The sequence below is a fragment of the Lathamus discolor genome, chromosome 15 (assembly GCF_037157495.1).
Source record: "Lathamus discolor isolate bLatDis1 chromosome 15, bLatDis1.hap1, whole genome shotgun sequence".
Taxonomy (NCBI): domain Eukaryota; kingdom Metazoa; phylum Chordata; class Aves; order Psittaciformes; family Psittacidae; genus Lathamus; species Lathamus discolor.
In genome coordinates this window covers 5082321-5102813 of record NC_088898.1, presented here as the reverse complement: position 1 = coordinate 5102813, position 20493 = coordinate 5082321, and the positions used below count along the sequence as shown (strand labels likewise).

At 61.3% G+C, this 20493-nt stretch overlaps 2 protein-coding genes across 2 annotated transcripts; both read right to left on the bottom strand.

Moving 5' to 3' along the window:
* Nucleotides 1-1983: 1983 nt before the first annotated feature.
* Nucleotides 1984-2333, bottom strand: QRFP (pyroglutamylated RFamide peptide). Its single transcript, XM_065696065.1, is given in 4 exon segments — nt 1984-2051; nt 2054-2077; nt 2080-2174; nt 2176-2333. Coding segments are annotated over 4 exon segments (345 nt in total).
* A 4405-nt stretch (nt 2334-6738) lies between these two features.
* FIBCD1 (fibrinogen C domain containing 1) lies at nt 6739-19166 on the bottom strand. Its single transcript, XM_065695497.1, has 7 exons — nt 19095-19166; nt 13966-14442; nt 13022-13181; nt 12135-12271; nt 7709-7805; nt 7250-7429; nt 6739-6998 (listed from the first exon to the last, which is right to left on the bottom strand). Exons 1-7 carry the CDS (start codon nt 19164-19166, stop codon nt 6739-6741), a joined length of 1383 nt encoding a protein of 460 aa, XP_065551569.1.
* Between the last annotated feature and the right edge of the window lie 1327 nt (nt 19167-20493).

Genomic DNA, 20493 nt, shown 5'->3' with positions numbered 1-20493 from the left:
TGTAAATAAGTTACACAGAGGGTTGTTGTGCTTCAATCAGGGCCTCATTATACGTGTGGTTTTATCACGCTGCTCTGACCCTATTCCTCCCCTGGACTTAAGAGCAGGAGCTCAGGCATCCCCCCCGGGCCCCACCATCACCCAGCAGGTTTCCTTTCCCTTCCCACAGCACACAGTGCCACTTTTCCCTGCAGCGATCCATCACGGCAAAGCCAGGGCTTTACTGGCCTTCGCTAACCCAGTGTTGCTCCAGAAGTCTTTGCCCTCCTTCTCTCCCATCCCTCCGCTGCCCAACTCCAGCGCAGGGTAAAATTGATCAGTGCATGTTTATTGATGGTTTGAATGCTCAAAAGAAAGGAGGGGAAAAAAGAGAGGTTGCCATAGAAACATCGATAAAGCTCCTGTTTCCGCTGCGCCTGCATCCCCTGGACCTGCAGCCTTTGGTGGGAGCCGTGAGGGATCAGGGCTGGGATTGGGGTGCCCAGGGTGGGTTCAGCCCCCCCAAGTGCCACTGGGTTTGTTGGTCGCTGCTGTGGTCCCCATGGTGCGAGATGCAGCAGGGATGCAGGGGAAGGGAAATGCCCTTCCTCTCATCACAGCCAGCACCCTCCTCATGCAAAGGCCAAACCCTGATCACCTCTATCCCTGGATTCCCTCCCATTCCATGCCCGTGGGGCTGTGACCCACACGTAGTTCCCTTTGCCAGCTCCTGCCTCCATCACTCCTCCCTAGACCTGGTGTTTTCTTGCAGGTTCCAGCTTGCATCCATTCCCACTTCGGTCCCACACCGCTCCCGCTGTGAGAGCAGCTCGCCCCGGCCCAGCAGTGCTGTATTAAGTGGCCTGTCTGCTGATGGACTCTATAATGCATGTCTTGGAGCCTGATTTCCCACCCCCACCCGCCCCAACCAAGTCTTTGATTTTGAGGGTGCAATTTAGCTCTTGCAAATCATTGCCCTGCTTCATTTCTGTGCCTGCAATGAAGTATTAGCAGTCGTTCGGTGTCTAACTTGCTGTTAGTGCCTGCAAGCCAGGTAGTTAGACCTCTGATTACTAATCTCTCTTGCCTGCAGTGGCAGGCACAAAAGCAAATGTCGTCATTGGCATTGGCAGAGCTAAATCTGTCCAGAGGAGGAGAAGGCTGAAGATGAGGCTTGTCCTCTGCTGGATTTTGGGGCTCGCAAGTCCCCAGGCAGCACCATTGGCGGAGCAGGAAGACACCGAGCACCCATTTGTGGCCCTGGGTAGGTGCAGAGGTCCTTGTTTCAGCTCCTCTGCACCCACGTTACTGCAGGGATTACAGCAGGAATAGGTGGTGATGAGGCCAGGAAGGCATCAGGAAGGGCGAGTGCTGGGTGATGTGACAAGGACACTGAAGGTCAGTCATCACCCCCTCACCCTGGTCACTCTGACAGCACCCGGGGATGGGTCCTGGGGCCGGGCAGTGGGGCTGCAGCAGGACTGGGGCTGCTGGGGCAGAGTTCTGCGCTCCCTGCAGGGGTTTCCAAGGACAGGATTTCCTCAGCCCGCTGGTTCGCACGCAGGAGCTCGTGTAAGCAGCATCTTGACACTAAGCAGAATTTGCTGCCAGAGGGACTTTTGCTTAGCAGGCAGGAGAGCAGCTCTGTGGAGAGCTCTGACGGTCCTGCTCCTTCCCAACAGCCCTGTACCGCAGATGCTGGCACCACCAGCACTGCTGTAACCCTTCAGCCCCTCTGCGGCCATGCCTGCTCTGCCTGTCCTGGTGCAGCATCCCTGTGCCCCAGCCAAGGCTACGTGTGACAGCGGCTTCTTCTTAAGGCCCCCTCCTCTTCTTCCATCGCACTGGCTTTGGACGGGGACAGGAGAGCGGAGCACACACTCTGTTCCCCAAGCAGCAACACCCCCCCCCCCAATACCCTTTTGTCCAAGCAAACCCACATGAGACGGAAGGGAAGGACGGGACCGGGCGACCCGCGGGAGGCGGGAGGTCGGGTCCAGGCGCTCATCTCCCGAAGCGGAAGGCGAAGCCCCCTTCGCTCCGGCTGTAGCCGTTGAGCTCCTCGGCCAGGCTCCGCTGCGCTTCTCGCCGGCCCGGAGCCGCGCTGCCGGCCCGCCCGCTGCCCGCCCGCTTCCCCTCCATCGCCCCGCAGCTCCTGGGCGATGCTCAGCAGCGCGCTCCGCTCCTCGCTCCGCTCCTGCCCTCCGGGTCCCCCCGTCCTCGGCCGCCGCTCGGCCGCTGCGACCGAGCAGGGCCCGTTCCCCCCGGGGTTCCTGCTCCTGCGGCTGCCTCTGGGGGAAGCAGGTCCCCAGGCTCAGGAGGAAGAGGCAGGACAGCGAGAAGGGGGCTCTCATCTGGAGGAAGGGCGGACATCAGTGACCACAGAGCATCCTCAGGCAGCGGCCAAAGCCTTGGCTGGCTCATGTGCCCATCCCACACCCCAGCAAGAAAACCCCTCCAAGCACCCGCTGCTCCTCTACACCAGCACCCAGTTGCAGCAGGGATGCTGGCATTAGGGTCTGAGCCCCCTTTGCCTTTCCCCTGCCTCCTTCAGACCTCCTCCCATTCATCTTTATTAGCTCCCTGCTGCGACTCCCCTAGTTCACAGCCAGGATGGGGCTGTCTGAGCCGGGCTATTACCACTCAGGATGATGGGCTTCAGAGCTGCTCGTTCCTCTTAGAAGCACTGCAGGGAGGACTTAAGTGCATTCACCTGATCCAGCCTCATCCTGCCTGTGTGCAGGTCCTACCTGCAATGCCTACCTAATGCGAGAGCGGAGGAAGGTGCTCGACATCCCTCTGCTTTATGGGGCTTGGAGGTGCTGAGCAGCGCGGCATGGAACGATGCTGCACTGGGATGACCTTGAGCACAGGCAGGGCTGCTCTGCTGCCCCTTCCTCCTCCCTCAGGTCTCAGCGAGGGGCAATGGGGGTTTTAATTATTATTATTACTTTTTTTCTGGAGATTTTGCCTTAAAAAGTCACTGCAGGTGATGGGGACACCGCAGGTGATGGGGACACCGCAGGGTGTCTGCCTCATGCTGATGGAGGGATGCTACCAGTGCTCCTCACTTCTGTGAGGAGCCCAAGCTGAGCCCAAGACCCTGTTCCCCCCCCTCCCAGCAACCCCTCTACCCCTGGGCTTTGCTGTGGGGTGCTCCCTGCCTGGTTCACACCTTCTGCCTACGACGATTGTATTGTCTTCCTCTAGGTTAGCCTTTGAAGGTCTGTAGTTTGAAAGTATAGGCCATAAATTGAGAGCTAATTCCAAGCAGGAACATGATGATCCAAGCAGCGTCTGCCTGCTCCCTATTAGAATCCCTTGTTTAGTCTATGAATGACAAGGTATTCCTGAAGTACCTGTTTAAGGTGATCCAGTAAAGTCAAATAATCATTAATTGCTGTGCTCTTAAAAACATTCCCATGGTCTGTTTATCTGCCTTTCTGCTATCTCCCTCTTCCCACCCAGCTGCCCGTCATGGACCCAAATCGCTGCGTGCACCCAGAGCAGGGAGCAAGCAATCAGTGCTGCCGACTCCCACCCCATCAGGGGTACCAGTGGGTGTCCAGACCATCGCCCCTCGCTGCCTCCCACCAGCCTTTGCCTCCTGCGCTGCCCATGAAGGTAAGGATGCTAAGCAGGGACAGACACACAGACACACAGACACTCACCTCTTCGCCTCGGGCAATGCCCCAGCACTGCTGCACCGGCCCCACTCCGTGCCCAGACTGAGCTGCCCAGCCCGCACTGCTGGCCATTAAATACCCACTGGTGGTAATGGCTGTGTCACCCCTTAGTGCGTGGCCCTGCTGGGGAGGGGGACAGGGGTCCGGGCTGATGGAGCTGCCACAATGGGAACTCTAATTAGAGCACCTCCCTCGTTTGCTGTCTCATTTAGAGGAGAGGCTGCTTGTGCAGTGCTGGGGCTGAAGTGGAGGCACCCGTAACTGATGGGGATGCTGGTGGGAGGGAGGGAGGGTTTTGTCTGGGGGTACCAGCATCCTCCATCCTCTTGTCTGGTACTGGGGGTGCCAGATGTGTGTGCGAGTGTGGCGGGTGCACAGCACTAACAGAGAACCCTGAACCCCCAAACCTGCTTGGGGCCTGGCCCTGCACAGACGAGCCCCAGCATTCCCACCCTCCTTGGCCAGCGCACGCAGCCACCAGTGCTAAAGCGTGGTCTCCGATGCTGGTACCGTCCAGCATCCCCTGGGATGCCTTCACTGCCCCATCCCTGCCCTGCTGGGTCTCCCCAGCCCTTCCCAGCAGCACACAGAGGGGTTTTGTCAGGCCAGGCCCACGATGGGGTGGTCCTTGGATGCCGTGTGTGAGCCCAGGGTCACCGGCAGCATGGTGGGAGCTGCGGTAACCCGGTGCTGTTCCCTTTGCCATCACCACAACGGGCTCCTCCACGGGCACAGCTGCCACCACACCAACTAACGATGAGTTCCTTTTATTAAGGAGTTTAGAAAGTCCACATGTACAGCGTTGGACACCACTCACACACGACCTAGACTTCACAGCACTGCTACACACCACGACCTGGCCCAGGGCTCCATCAGAACGTACGTGGCCAGGTCCTGGACCACCCCCCTTCCCAAGCCATCCCTCCCCGGGGAGGTGTCACCGAGGATGGGTTTAGCCTAATCCAGGGCTGCGGCGCTTGGGAATAATCCTGGGAAATCCCACATCTTGGCATGGATGAAATACCACTCGTGCAAGTCAAAACAGAGTCAGGAGGGAGTCCTGGGTGACAGGGGCAGGTACACAAGGGTGTGCTACCGACGAGCTGCACGTACAGCATCCTGCATCCCCTCCCCGGCACTCAAAACTACTGGTGGAGGGGGCCAGGGAAGGGAAGAGCCTTCCCACCCGGACACACGGCTCCCTGTGCTCCTTGTCCTGAAGGTGAGCGCTAGAAAACCTGGCTACAGCTCATCCATGGAAACTGATGGACAGAAAGCAGAGACGGGTGTTCTGCTCCCTGCCCGCGCACAGCCCGTTCCAAAGGGGTGCTGAGGGGCACAGGGAGATCCTTGGAAGCTGTTGGGGGCTCCTGCTCTTGTGCTGGCTTGGAAATGCCACCGCTGAGCATCCCCAAACGGCATGGTTTGAGCATCCAGCCTCTGGGCAGGGATGGAGCTGGTGGAGCTGGTGCCTGTGCTCGGAGCTCGTCCTTGTCTGCAGGCTCAGAGGAGCATCTTTGGCAGAGGGGGAGCTGCGGTGATCCCGAACACATCACTGGTCCCCGTTTTCCTGCCAGGACAGGCAGACAGGGACTCAGCCAGCGGGAGGAAGGGGCTTGTCCAGCACAGGATCCGAGGTGGGGAAGGCTTAAAAGGACGGAGAAGCACGCAGGGAAGAAGAGCCTTTGATCTCCCTGCGCCTTAAGCTGCCCTGGAAACAGGGATGGGGGGAGCCTTCCTCCTGCCCTCGGGCAGTCTGATGGTGTCCCTTGGGGACAGGGCAGGGGTTCTGCTCCCCGTTGCTGCTGCAGTACAAGCAGAAAAGCAGGGCAGGGTCCTGGCTGTCCCCTTCCCCGCTCTGCTCCCATAGAGCCCGCCCAGGCCGGGTGGTTTTGGGGTCAGTTTTTGGACATAATCCCCCATTTGAGTCTTTGCAGGGAGCCAGAGGCAGAACTGAGCCCCACACCTTGTAGCAGCTCCTCCTTGGGTCGGCTGGCGAGCAGCATCCTTCGCCTGTGCCTGGTTATCAGGGCCCTGCAGATGCTAAGCCCCACTTGGGGCTTCTTTTTGCAAAACCTTAAAGAGATTTGAAGAAATGAAAGGCTTTGAATATCTGCAGGTGCTGAGCCAGAGCGGGGCTCATCCTGGGCGGAAACGAATGCGGATCCCCAGGCTGGGGGCGAGCAGAGCTTGGGATGTGCTGTCCCGAGCCAAGGGTTTTGGGAAAGGTCACAGCTTTTGGATGCTGAAAGCCCAACGTGAGTCCGAGTGGGTCTGGTTGGGGGGGAAGAGCAGCAAAACGTAGTGGAGCCGTGCTGGGAGCCTTCCTCTCCTCCTCCTCCTCGCTGTGCTCCCTGTTCCAAGCTCTGCTAAGACAGCTCCGTGATGCTCAGTGCTGGGTCCTTGCAGCACCAGGCCAGGGGCGATGGGGACTGAGGAGTTCGTCCCTTTGTAGCTGCATCCTCTTGCAGGGGGAGAGGTGAGGGGTTTACAGACCAGAGAAGGAATCACTGCCACAGTCTGGTGCCAGCACAGGCTGCAGCACAGCCGAGCCCTCCCCATCCCAGTAGCACCATGGGGTGAGCTGGGACCACGGAGCAGCAGCTTTGCCCTCTGGGCTCTGTGGGGCTCAGGGCTCCACACACCCAGTGTGCTCCAGTCCCTGTTCAGCTCAGTGAGGCCGCTGCTGGGTGTCTGTGCCCGAAGCAGAGATGAATGGAGGTGTCCCATCCGCCCAGGCTGCTGCATCCCTGCTCCCTCCCTCCTTCTCTTCCTTGCTGGGTACCACTTCCCAAGTCACTGCATCCCACAGCCCTCTCTGCCGTGGGCACCAGCCGTGGGTCACACTCTGTCCAGGACACCCAGTCTGGCTGCAGGAGAGTTATGGCAGCAGGAAGGAAAGGTCCGGTGATGTCCATGGGTGCCTTGGGGCTAAAGACACCCTCGGTGCTGCTCCCAGGTGCATCTTGAAGATGAGTCAGCCCTTAGGGAGCATGGGGAGGGTGGGAGATGGGGGAATGGGGCTGTGGGGTGGTGGGGAAGGGCAGGGGGTAGGGGGTCTCATGCCATCCACCTAATTCTCCTCCCGGACAGGCCGGATCTTCATCTCGGTGAACTTGAGGGAATACTGCCAGCCGGTCCAGGAGGACCACTCGATGCCGTCGGCGTAGGAGCTGTGGTGGCCCTTGAGGTACTGCCCGTTGAGGTTGGAGGTGTGGCAGTTGCGGTACCACCAGGCGCCGTGGTAGAAAGCTGCGCAGTTGTTCTCCGAGTGGTCGTTGTCCAGGTCCTTGGTGGTGAACTTCATCCCGTTGTGCTTCAGGAAGGAGTCACCTGCCCCGGGGAAAAGGGAGCCATGGTGGGACCTTCCTACCCCTCACCTCGCCTTTGGGCAAGCTCCTTGCCCTGTGGAGCTCCCCTGGGTACCCAATGGGGCTCCTTTGGTGATGTACAAGGCACTTGGGGTCACCCACCCTGCAAACACCCAGATGCAGCCCCTCTCCTGCCTCCAGCTCCCTGTGGCTGCAGGGATGCAGCACTGGAGGAGGATGCTGACACCCCACCACGGGCTATGGGGTCCCTACCTGCTGTGCCCGAGTAGTCAGCGATGGAGATGGGGTACCCGTCCTCCTCGGGGTCAACAGAGAAGAGCCCCACGCCGAAGCTGCCGTAGTGGGCGAAGGCGGTGCCGTTGTCGAAGTCCTCCAGGTCGATGCGGAGCTCGTAGCTGCCCTGCACTGTCAGCATGTGGATGCGCTTCAGCCCTGCGGCGGAGGCAGAGGGTGAGTGCGGGGACCCCGCTGGAGATGGAGCCCATGCACAGGGTGTGGGGTAGGACGTGGAGCGATTCCCACCCTCCAGCCCTTGCTCTGCTCAAGGGCATGGGTTGTGATTGGAGACAACAGCCCCATCGCTTCCCTGCCCCTGTGCATCCATCCGGTCCCCCCTTGCCTGCCGAGGCATCACTCTCAGGATGGTCTCAGTGTCCATTCCTTTGCATAGGGGACCCCAGGCTTTCCAGCAGCGCTGCCAGCCCCACGCACCTAACCAGTGCTCCCCCGTCAGCTTCCCAAAGCCATCCCTGTAGGCTTCCCAGCCGCGGAAGAAGTTCACGGAGCCGTCCTCCCGCCGCTGGAACACCTGAGGAAACACACAGGGCATCAGGCATGGGGCTGCTCCGAGCCTGCGCACCCCGAGCTCCCCACCATGGTGCAAACTGAACCCTTTCAGCTCGGGGATTACCCAGGGATGTGCTGGTGTGCGGGGGCCCAAGGGGATGCTGCATCATTATGTGCCAGCTCCCAGGGATGGGTGAGTTGGTTCAAAGCCCTTCCCTGGATCCTCTGCCTGGAAATGGGAGCAGAGCTTGGGAAAGCCACAGCGTGCTCCTGCAGGAAGGTGCCCAGTGCCCACAGGCACATCCCTGAGGCTGAACACACCATTCCTCCTCCCTTTTTCCTCTCCCGGTGCGCGTCAGCCTGTCATGCCCTGTGCGTTCCATCCCCTTTTATCCGTACTTTTGGGTTCGATTTATTGACATTGATCCAGAAAATGCTGTTCTGTGTCCAACCGTTTGAACTTAATTAAGCCTCCAGCCCCGGATTAATTGCATTAAACTTGGCTGAGCCATCCTGCCCGATTGCCACCCAGCGCTGCGTTCCTGTGGCCACAGCAGTGATTTGGGAACAGCCATCCCATGTGCTGGCATCTTGGTTCTAAGTCTGGGCTGTGCTGCTGAGCCCGCTCACCCCGGTTCCTGCATCCCAGGCTCGGGCAATGCTGCCGAGTCCCTGTGCCGGCCGGGAAGCACCGTGCCTTGCTGTGCCATAGGGATGCTCCTGGCTGCTCGGACCCTCTTGCACAGGCAGGGTTTCATCCCAGAACGCAAAGGAGACTCAGCTTGTGTCTGCCCTTTACAATGGGCATTTTGGGGGCTGCAGATGCCCTGCTCCGGCGCGCTCCTCGGCACGGCTCTGATCCTGCTGTACTTACCTTCTAGAATTAGAGCCTTAATTTTTATCCCTGCGTTGAGCACTTGAGAAGCTGTGGTTAAGCCTATTTAAAGGGGCTTTCTTGAGGCTTGCTGGGAAGGGGGATGGTGCTGGATGGGGCCCTGAAGCTGATTTTCCCTGGCTCCAGTGCTGCCATGCAGGGAAGGCAGCAGAAGCGGCGCCGATCTCCCTCCTTAATCGGCTTTGACCCGCGGTTGTAAATAGGCCAATTGCTGGCAGTGCCCAGGGAAGCGTGCGGGGCACATCCCCATGGCTGAGCCTTTGGCATGCTCAGGAATCACCCCAGGCATCAGAGCAGCCCTTGGTGCCTCGCTGCCCACCAAGCTCAGCCCCTCGGGGCTTGAAAGCTTGGCTGGGAGGTTGCTGGAGGTGCCGTGTCCTCCTGAGCCTCCTGCTCCATCCTCATCACCTCTTGTGCTTCACCCCTGCATCCGCCGGGGATGTGGGAGCTGCCTCCCCGCACCGGGATGCTGTGAGCACCGGTGACCGCAGGCTCACAGCCCTGCCTCGCTGCTCTGCTCCTCCTCATCAAATATGCATCACCCTCCTCTTAAGCAAAAAGGATTTCCTTCCCTTCTTTAAAGGCAAAGCTAAAATATTTATCTCCCCCGCTCTCTGCCTCCCCCGGCCGCTCTGAGCTCACAGGGCAGGGGCAGGCTCCTGCAAAGGTGCCAACCCAGAAAATGGGTTCAAACCAGAGGAAAGTGGGAGCGCCAGCCGGTGCCTGCCATGGTGCTAGCGGTGAGGGAGGGCTCGGCTCCTGCTCCTCGCAGCCCCCTGATGCCAGCTCCCACCAAACCCCACCAGGCTCAGATCACAGCCACAGCCTGGGGAGATGCTGGACCACCACTTTCCTGACACCTCAGTGCCCAAGCTCCTGGTTTCCAGCAGCCACGGCGTGGACCCCGTAGCCTCAGCCCGGTGGGGCTCCCTGCAGCCCCATCCCCAGGGAGGGACCGTCTTTGGGTTCAGCGATGGAGAAGGCAACCTCGGAGCATCACAGGGGCCAGGCCCTGGGAAGTGCCAACCCCGTGTCACAGCCGGTGAGCACTGTGACCGGCAGCACTGTCCCCACCGGCAGAAGCGCCTTGTCCCCATTCATGGTGACACATAAATCCTATCCTTCGGGAGCAGCACACGTCACCCCAGGCTGCTCCCACACCCTGCCTTCGGCTCAGCCCAGCCTGAGTGCGAATGCATCGGTGTCTGCTCCAACCCCCGGCCCGCTCCAGGACCCTCCAGCGGGTGATGAGCAGGATGGGTGCAGCCATCCCCACCAGCATCCTCAGTGTGGCAGGTGCCCATGAAGCTGGAAGCTGTCACTTAGCATTACCACAGCCCTCACCCTGCTGGCACAGCCTTTTCTTACGCATCCTTCAGCTTTCCCACCGTGGACAACGATGCTGAGGTGGCCAGAGTCACAGCATCGTTGCTTATGGAGCCGAGATGCTGATCCCAGCTCCAGCAGGGCAGCGATGGAGGCTCAGGAGCCCCATGAGGAGCATGGAATGTTTGCAAAGACTTCCAAAGACAACAGCATGGGAAGAGACAACTTTTTTGGGGCCTCCGGGATGCTGAGCCTCCCCCTGCCCTCCATCACCCTGTTATTACTTTAATTACGTGCTGGAGGTGGGAAGTCGGGGTCAGGATGAGCAATTACATGGCTGCATCCTGGTGCTGCAGCCGCGCTTGCCTCAGCTGCAATTAAAGTGAGCACAAGACGCGGATGCTCCTGTTGTCACTGAACCAGACCGTCCCAGGCTGGATGTGGCCACAGTGGGAAGCAGAAGCGATGGTCCAGCGGGCGCTGTGCCTTGCTCAGCCTTCCCAATGAAGAGGAATGACTGAGGACCTCCGGCAAGCGAATGGGGTCACGCTAGAGGTGAGGCAATGGGGACAGGACGGTGCTGAGCAGCAGCCCCGGCCAGGTTTCTCCCCAACAGGCCATCGCGGGATGCAGCTCCTGTCCTGCTCCCCGAGGTCCCTGAGCTGGCCATGCAGGCTAAAGCTGAGCTCAGCAGCTCCCAAGCTCCCGAGTCAGAATTGATTCAGCTGCTGCCATCGCTTCCATCCACCCACCCACATGCAAATCAGCCCAAATGTCAGGAGTGAGCGCTCCAGAGGAGGAGGAGGAGGGAAATTTCCCAGGCTCTGCACTGCACCTGGAGCCCCGGAGAGCCCCAAGGACCACCCTGCACCCCCAGCCCCATGGGACGTGCCTGAGACACCCCCTGCACCCCAAGGTACGTTTAGGACCCTGCGCTGCAGAGCAACCCCATGAAACGGGAACGGGAGCCCGAGGCGAGCATCCTCAGCGCTGCTCTGGATGCGCCCATCTCCGGAGCGCCGGGATTCGGCTCCTTGGCCGCGCTGTGCCCGCCCCGCTGACAGAGCCCACGGCGCTGCTGGTGTCAAATCCTTCCCTTCGCCCCCTTCCCGGCCCAGCCGGGGCCCTCCCGCCTGCAGCAGCTTTAAATAAGCCTCTGAGTGCTCGCTAATCACCTTGGGCTGCGATGCAGGCAGCGCTTGAGCTCGGCTGGGGCTGCCCGAGGCTGCGCTCGGGGCTTGTAAGGACCCTTCCCACCCTGGGGAGCCAAGGGGGGGTCCCCCCTTTTCCTTCTATGAGCCCCCCAGGAGCTGGTTCCCGGCTGTGCCTCAGTTTCCCCACTGGTACAAGCTGTGCCTGGCTGCCCGCAGGGGTGGGCGCTGGGCACTGAGGTCGGAGGCTCATCAGCCCCTCGAGGGCAGGGGGGTAAGCTCTGTCCTGGCCCTGCTCAAAGCTTCTTATGGGAATCAGATCGTGGGGATTTGTTTCCTAGAGCACCCAGATGGAGGGGTGCTGGCTGCTGGGCTCACCCAGCCTGGCCTCAGGGAGAGGCTGCTGCCCACTGAGCCCCTGCCACCTCCCTGGGGCACCCTGCTCGCTGCCTCTAGTCCTGTTTCTCATTGTTATGGGGATACTGCAGCAAAGCAAATAGGGCAGGGCAATGAATGAGTGGATGAGCACAGTGTGGGAAGCACCCCGGGCACCCCTGCATTAGACAAGGCACAGTGTGCCGGGTTTGGGGTCTATCCTGGTCCCAGCTCACCAGGACCACAAGGACAGGGCAAAGCACGGCCACGTGTCCCATGGCACCAGCCTCACCAAGGATGACGTCCAGCCATGGCATCCAGCTCCATGCCTTAAACCACCCTCCATTTCCAGCTCCCCAGACACAAGGCAAAGCCACTGGAAGCACCGGGCAGTGCTGCCGATGCTGCTGGCACAGGTAACATGGACAGGCCTATTTGCTCGCTCGCCTATGGGAGCCGGCACCCCATGCACAGCCAGACCCCATTAACATTTATCCCTCAATCCCAATGGCACATTAAAGTGCCAAGAGTAACATCTCCCACCCCAGCATCCCATGGCCAGCAGTGGCATCACGCTGGCATCCCCAGCACGGCAGCAGCTCACCGTCCAGCCACCCCCGTCGGTTGTCATGTCACAGTAGACCTGGAAGCCGGAGGGATAGTGCGTGGGGAAGATGGAGTAAATCCCATCCTCTTGCTGTCCGCTCACATAGATGTCAAAGCAGTCTCGGGGCCGAGAGCCTGCAGGGTGGCATTGGGATGGGGTGGGACAAGAGGAAGGCTGCTTAATTAGTGATCTAATTTGATGCCTTGCCATTTCTTTCAGGCTCTCAACCTTGCTGCCAGCTCTAGTTGGCTGCTTGGTGCTGCCTTGCTCTTTCCCTCCTTTCTCCTCTGATGCTCAAAGCAAGTGATGCTCAGGGGGATGCAGCCACCATGGGGACCTCTCCAGGCAGCCAGGACTGACCCTGTGTCCCTGCATGATGGCAAAGGAAGGCAGGGACCCAGATGGGGATGAGGGAGCTGATGCCTGGAGGTAGCTGCAGGCGGAGTGCGGGCACTTGCTCACAGCCCCAGGGCAGTCTCACTCAGCTTCATCTCAACCAAATGATGAAGAATGTGGCTGTGAGTCCCGTGCAGAGCTGCCCTCTGAGCCTGAATGAAGGTGAATGGTTGCTTCTTGCTCTGCCTTTACCCCTTTTACTCTGCTTTTTTACAGCTGCATCTATAAGGAAAGCAAGGGGGTCTGCAAGGGAATGAAGTGGGGTTTGTGCTGGCTTGGCAGGCTGGTCTGTGGACAACTGAAGGCTGCACGGTGAGAAACGCCCCTCCTAGGACACAAGTTTCCATTTCCCTTCTGCTCCATCTCCCCCCTCACCTCGCCGACCCCTCTGCTCTATTAAAGCCCTGCTCTGGGCCGGTTTCCCCCACCCCACACAGTGTTCTCCCTCCTTCCACTGAGGCAGGGACCTGCCTGAGGACCCATCTCACCATTGGAGCAGCCCCGGGGCCGCGCTCCCCTGGCCGGTGCTCGCTGCAGGTCAGCCTTGAGCCGGGGCCGAGCTCCGCCTCGCTCCTTCTGCAGCGTGTCGAGGACGTCGCTGACGGAGCTCACCAGCCGAGCCATGTTGGTCTGGCTCTCCGAGAGCAGCTGTGGGCAGGGGGGAACAAGGAACTGCGGTTAAATGGGGTTAAACCCCTTCCACACCGCAGCCCCTTCACCACCCGCGGTGAGGATGCTCTGCCTGCACCCACGGCCAGGCTATGGCAGTAATGCTCCCTGCCAGGCTATGGGCTCATGGGCACCCAGTGGGGATATAAAAGCCACAGCAGATCCCATATGGCATCTCCAATGCTTTTTGGCTGGGGGTCAGGGTCCAGATAGCTCCTATTTGTCACCCAAACTTGGGGGGGTTGGTGACGCCACCCTGTGGGATAAAGAGCATCTCTGGGCAGGGGATGGGATCACGGAGGTGGCAGGAATAGCCGTGTCCTGAGGCAGCCGCCAGCTCTCTGCCATCCCCTGAGGTGACCTGGGCTGGGTGAGTGACATGGGGTGGCTGTGTCGGAGCAGCAGGATGGGGAGTGAAGCAGCAGGATTGAGTAGCTCTGGATGGAGGGAGGTGAGCACCAGGAGGGATGGGCATGGAGCCGAGCATCCAGTGATGCCCCTGGCATACCCAGGTAAGTGTTTCAACACAGCCCGTAGACTGGGAAATGATAGGGATTCTAAATAAGGGGCGGGGGGTGATTGCTGCGTGGACAGCCCTTGGGATGGTCCTGTGCTGTGCCCAGCTCTACTCAGTTAAACCTTAAACCTCAGTTCATCTCCCCTGGATACCATGGGCAAGGGATGCAAGCAGCCATGTCCCTGGGGACATCAGGACATGGGGGTCCCCAAGGAGCACCCTGCATCACTCCCAGCCCCAGCTCACCTGGATGAGCCTGCCCTGCTCTCCCTGCAGGGTGCTGAGCTCCTGCCCCATGGCGCTGTGCCCCTTCTTGAGGCCGTCGCAGTCAGCACGCAGCTGCACGGCGTGTGTCAGCAGCTTGGCCACCTCATCCGCCACCGTGACCAGCAGAGCCTTCTGCTGGCTCTTGCTGGCCTTGGCCTCGGCATCGTGGTCGGTGACGGCGCGCAGCAGGGAGCTCTGCAGCCCCTCCAGGCGCCCCAAGGTGCCCGCTGCGTCGGGGCAGTTGGGGTCGATGAAGATGTTGATGCGGGAGCTGTCGGCTTTCTCGATGGTGACCAGCGCGTTGGCTTCCTCGGGGTTGGTGCTGATGACCGGGGGGGACTCGGTGACGGGGCTGTGGTAGTGGTTCATGAAGAGGATGGCCCCCGTCACCGTCACGGCCAGGAGGACGGCCACCGAGAGCAGGACCGTGCACAGGATGTACCCGCAGCTCATCCTCTGCGGACAGAGACACGGACACCATCGCACCCATCCCGCTGCCCTGCATCCCAGAGGTGGGTTCAAAGCCTCACAGGCTTTGGGGGGGTCCAGCAATGAGGGAGATGGTGTTGGACATGGGGGTGATGACAGAGGAGGGGACCCTGGGGACACGGAGACCACGGTGCTCGGTGAACAAAGCAGCTAAACCCGCCTGGAGCTGGAGGTATGAGATAATAACGAGAGCAGCCTGTGATGTGTGTTATTTAAGGAGGTGATGCTCCAGTGGAGGTGCAGTGAAGGGATCCCAGCTGCCCTGGGCACAAAAGTGGGGAGAAAAAGGGAGAGCACCCCCGTATCCCCCAAAGCAGGGACTGAGGGGGTAGCAAGGAAGAGATGGAGGGCAGAGGCTGAACCAGGAGGAGGCTGCGGGTAGATGGTGGGGACACATCACCCAGAGCATCGTGGGGACCTGCTCTGCATGGGGCCACACATCCCAGTCCCCCCTGTGCCCTCGCTGCCTGCTGGAGGGGAGCAGAGCCGCTCATAAAGCCCTCAGACCTGTTCCAGAGCCTCTGGTGATGGGGAGTTGCCATAGAACAGGTCTCTGACCCCCCCCAAAGGCCCTCGGGCAGCCCTGCTGCTGCAGGGGCCCATCGGCTCAGCCCATGGGAGCTGCTCCGTGCACACCGAGAGCCTTTTCTCCTTGCAGAGCGTGAAGCGCTGCCATCAACGAGAGGGAGCGAGCTGCCTCCTGACCCCGTCAGCCCCTGTTCCCCCCCCCCCAGCTCCCCTTCTCATTGCACCTGCAGGACAGAGGCTGTGATTTTCCCCTGACCCCGGCCACGGCTGTCACAAGGCATTGCAGGGCTGCCAGAACGCTGCCGATTCGGAGAGACAAAGCCTGCTTTCCCCAGAAACGAGGGGAAAATTGCTGCATCTGCAAAGATTGCCCAGGCCCTGTCCCCTCCTGTGCACATCTATCTGGAGTGACACCTTCCTTCAAGCACCCTTCAATTCATGCACGCTCCGCAACCATTTGCATTAAGGTGACCCCCAGCTGCAGTGGGGCTGTCTGAGCAAGGGCCCGCGGTCCATGTGTGCCCCACCAGCCCCAGGGGATGCTCTGCGTGTTTCCCCTAGCCCATAGCGTGAGGCTGGAGGTGCAAATGGCGCTGGCTTGAATGTGAAGCTACCCTGCAGGGACCTTGCAATGAGACAGCCCCAGGCTCAGCCCCTTGGTGTGCGTTAAAAGATGTCAAAGGCAATGAAGGGAGCTTCTGGTGAGCAACACGTGGAGGAGTTTGCCCTGTGGTTGTGGGTATGGAGCCCTGGCTTGGGGGCATGAGGGGCAGCCGGGAGCAGCAGGATGGTGGCAGACAAAGGTGCCTGTCACTGACAACCTTGCATGGACAGCAGGGTCCTGGGCTCAATCCAGCCCCTCAGCACCCCGCAAGCATCGAACTGACAGGAGGGACCAGAGGCCAGCATTGGGTGGTTTGGGATGTGGAGCATGAGATGTCCCTGTGGCTGTCCTGGCTATCGCAGCAGCTCTGCATCCTCTCATCCCTCATGCTGCTGCTCCCCACCATACTGATGTTCCCAGCTCAAATCGTGCCTGCTGGGACGCAGAGATGAGCTGCAATGACCGAGGGACCCTTCTGAGCATCAAGGGTTTCGGGGGCAGAGCCACGCACGGCTGACGCTCATTTCCTGCAGCCACACGAATCCCAGACGGGCTTTAACACACTGAAACCCTGCAGCTGTATCCAGCTGTTTTCCAGCCTTCAAGCCCCAGCATCGCTGCCCTCCCACTGGCACTGGGAACTGGGGAAGGAAGTGGGGACCGATCCCCTTGGCAAGTGACCCCCTCTGCTTGCCACCACCAGATCCCACGCGGCGGCAGCTTTACGAGTCCCACAGCATCCTGCTGGCAGGTTGTGTTACCTGGCAACCTGCAGTGGGGAGAGGAAGGAAACGCTCCACCAGCGGCACCAGCAGTGCTCCCAAGTGGGGTGTGGGTCCCCTCAATCCCCTCAGCTGCCAGCGTGGGGCTCTGCAGGCGCCTCTGCCCCATGCTCCTGCCCCAGCATGGACACAGCCCTGGTGACTCCAGGGTCTTTGCCGCCCGTGCCGTGGCCTCGGGCTGCTGGATCTTCCCGGCAGGACTTTCAGACAGCTGCAGGACGTGGCCCTGCCCTTGGGTATTGGCGTCCCCCTGGGGACACCCATCGGGCTGGAGGTCCCGATGTCTCCACATCACCTCTTCCTAAGGAGAGCAGCAGCGGTGAGACCAGGAGGTGCCCAGGAAGAGCAGAGCTTCACTCTCAGAGCTGCTCTGGAGCTGGGGATGGAGCTTGGGAAGAGCCTCAGGCAGGAACCGAGGCACCGTTGCACCCCTGGTGTGAAGCCCTGACCTGCACTGGTTTAGGTTTAGCTCAGTGCTTGGCCACCCATGGGACAAGGTCCTTGGTGCCCCAGTCACGCTGCATGAGCAGCCTGCGCCTGCCCTGCACCCTGGGGCTGTGGGTCCCCAGTGCCCATCGTGCCCCCCAAGTGTCCCCCAGGCGAGTGCCCGTGCTGGGTGAGGGGGACGGCAGCTCCAGCACATGCAGCCTGTGGGGAGGGAAGGAAAGGAGCTGAATTGTCCCCAGGACAGCGAGAGCAGAGCTGGAGATGGGCTGGTCCCTGGGGAGCATGGATGGAGGGAGGTGGCAGGAGAGGCTGAGCTCTGCCGTGGGAGATGCTCCTCGAGCAGGAGGTGCCCTTTGCTCCTGGCAAAGCCGCTGCTCTTTGCCGGCTCGCCAGGCAAGCTCTGAGCTGGGCTATGGTAGCAGTGATCACAGGCACCCCTGGGTGCTCTGCTCACCGAGCCATGCTATGAACCAGGACCCTCTGGGGTGGGTGAACGCTGAGGTTTGCATTGCCAGGGCTCAGCTGCTGCAGCAAACTTCAGCCCAGGTACCCCCACATTACTGCCAGGGTGCCCCCAGCTCCAGAGCAGCCCCAGGACAGCAAGGGCCAGCCCCTGGACCCCCCAACCCATTGCTCACTCTAGGGCTGCTCCAACAGCTCATTGCACATCCCAGCCACTCACTGCTCCGCTGCCCGTCCCTCTCCATCCTCCTGCCTGCCCAGCTCTGCTGCTGCTCAGCTTTGTGCAGGGCTGCAGCCCCCCTTCCTGCTCACCCGGGGCTGTAGCCCCTGTACCCCGCTGCTCCCCACATCCTCCCGGAGCCTATCGCTGCACTTCCCTGTCTCCCTGCAGGCACAGAGGCAGATGAACTGCATCCCGCTCCCGTTACCTGCTCTCCTCTGTCATCCAAAGCCTGCCTGCCACCGCTCCTACAGCACGCCATGCCTTGCAGCTTGGGGAGAGGAAGAAGAGGAGAGGGCTGGTGATCACACCAAGCTGGCTCCGTGGGTGAGCACGCAGGTGGGATGGGATGGGATGGGATGAGATGGGATGGGATGGGTTTCCACTGGAGCTTACAGGAGCTGGGAAACCGGCTGTGCAGCAAACTCTGTCCCTCCTTTGCAAGCCCCTGCCTGAACCACTGCTCTGGACTGTGTTGTCCAGCCCCATCTGGGTGTTGGGGCTGGACCCATCCTATCCAGCTCGTCCTTGGAGCCATGGGGGGACGCAGAGCTGGTTGGATAGTGGCTCCAGCCAGACACCGCTGCTTGGAGCCCTGTGTGGAGGGGCTGCGTGCCAGGAAGGGGAGAAGAGAGTGAGGCTCCTCTCTGGGGTCTGGGCTTCTGGTGCCTCTCAGGGTTGACAGCCCCTCTCCAGCGAGGCAAGGGACGCCTTTGCCATGGGTGAGCCGAGTGGGGAGGAGAGGGCTCAGAGGAGGGTGTGCAGAAGGGAGAAGTCAGGCAGCAGTCCCCTTCCTGCATCGCCGCAGGTGGAAGGAGGACGGGGAAGTGGCAGACCTGGGAGGGAGTGTGTCTCACGGCTGCTCACCCCCTCCTCACCCAGCATCGGGGTGCAGAGCAGCGGCGGGCGCTGGCCTCTTCAGCTCCTTCCCTTGACCCACAGACCCCATCGCTTCCCCCCAGCTCTTCCCAGGCACTGTTGCCCACGCTCCACGCTCCTTCCCTCCGCTCCCCTACCTGCTCGCAGCCCCTCGGCGGCTGGAGGCCGGGCCGATGGCCGCTACCTGCGCGCTGGGCTGGAGGCGCTGGACACGTGCGGCCGGTTGTGAGAACAGGCTCCGGCACGTGTGCGGCACCGCAGGCTCTGCCGCCCCCCCACCGCAACGCCAAAACCGGGGGGGGGGGGGGTGGTCCTGGAGGTTAGGGCAAGGCCGCAAGCAGCTGGGAGACCCCGAAGCAAGAGGGATGCCTGTGGCTGCAGCAGGGAGCTGAGATGCCAAATCCCTTTTACAGGGTTATTTAAGCAGTTTAAAGCACCGCAGGCGTGTGTGGCTGCCCCGGAGTGTCACCCGCTGCCCGGCAGAGAGGCTGGAGGGTGGGGGGACCCGGGGTGCGATAAATGAACTCGGTAATTGGGGATGGGGGTGAGGGGAGGCAGCGCGGGGGGCTCCGCACGGCGGGTACCGCACCGGGATGCGCCGGGAGAGAAGCTCGATGGGGAGAACCGAGGAAAAGGGGGGGGGGATAAAATGCAGTGGGACCCCCGGGCTGCCCCCCGCCGCCCCCCGCCCTGTTACCTGCGATTTCTCCTGCTGCCCATCCTCAAGTTGCGAGGCTCCTCCCATGGTTTTCCAGCGCTCGTTCCCCATCGCGTTGCCAACTTCCAGCACAAGTGCTCAGAACCCCCCCGGACCCCTTCAGACCCCCGTTCCCGGCAGCGCAGCCCCCGGCCCGGCTGGCCGCGGCGGGAGGACGGGCGGCGGCGGCGGAGGAGGAGGAAGAGGAGGAGGGAGGAAGAGGAGGGAGGGAGGACACGGGCACGAACACGGGGGTGGATCTTCCCTCCCCGCCCGCCCCGCTCCCCCCCGGGGCTCCCCCGGGCCCGCTCAGGGGACACCGCCCGGCGATGCCCCGGGGGCTCCCCCGGTTCCTCCCCCAACCGCGGTCGCTCCGGAGTCATTCCGGATCCGAGCCCCTCGCCCTGCCCCGGGGCTCCGCAGCTGCCAGATGTGGCGCACAGCTGGAGCGGCGGCAGAAGGTAAGGAGCGGTTGGGGCCAGCGGGTCCTGGCTGTTACGGGGTGCTCGGGGTGGGATGGGGGGGTTGTCCCGGGGACCCGCTCACCCATTTTCCAAGGCTCCGGTCCCCATCTCAGCCCCCCATGGTGACAGGGCTCGGATCCACCACTAAGGCAGGGATGCGCAGAGAGGGGGAGGGCATTGGCATACCCCCCCCCCACCTCCCAAACCAGTGTGCCCAAGGGCAGCAGGGAGCTCTTAACAAAACCCAGTGTATGGTGGAAAGCTGGTGCTGCCTGGGGGGAGGCAGCGGCAGGGCCCCCCGGCACACAGGGTCGCACCGATGCCTACTGGAGCATCCCTCACCCAAAGCCCAGCGCTCCCAGCCCCAAGCAGCAGTGCTGGCCCTGCGTGCCTCCAGCTCCCACACATCATTCCCTAGCCCCCCCCGCCCCCCCATCCTGATTTACCACCATCTCGCCGGGATGTGGTTTTCTTTACCGTACCTTTGCAGCACCTCCCTTAAATCTTGTATTTGCTGCTTGTCTGACCTGCGGGCAGGAGCGCTACTGAGTGGTTCAGAGGAGCATCCTGAGAGCAGTGCGGGCTCAGCACTGGGCTAATCCGGCTGGGGGGAGGCTGGGTTCTCTCTTGAAGCCCAAGGAAATCCTCCTAGAGACCCCTGCACACTCCCTCTCCTGCAGTGTGGGGCTGGGGGATGCTCTAAACCCCCCTGGCTCTCGTTCCCTGTAGCTCAGCCCCACCTGAAACCCCTCCATCAGCTCTCATATGGCTTCACTGGGGGGAGGCTGCCTCTCTGCCATGGCAGGTACCTCGGGGGGGGCAGGTTGTGTGTGCTGGGGGCCAGGGGTCCCGGCAGCATCTCCCAGGACACATACCCCATTTCGGACAGAGCTGTCTGAGTGCTGGGCTGGCAAGCAGTGCCATAAGGCTCTCTG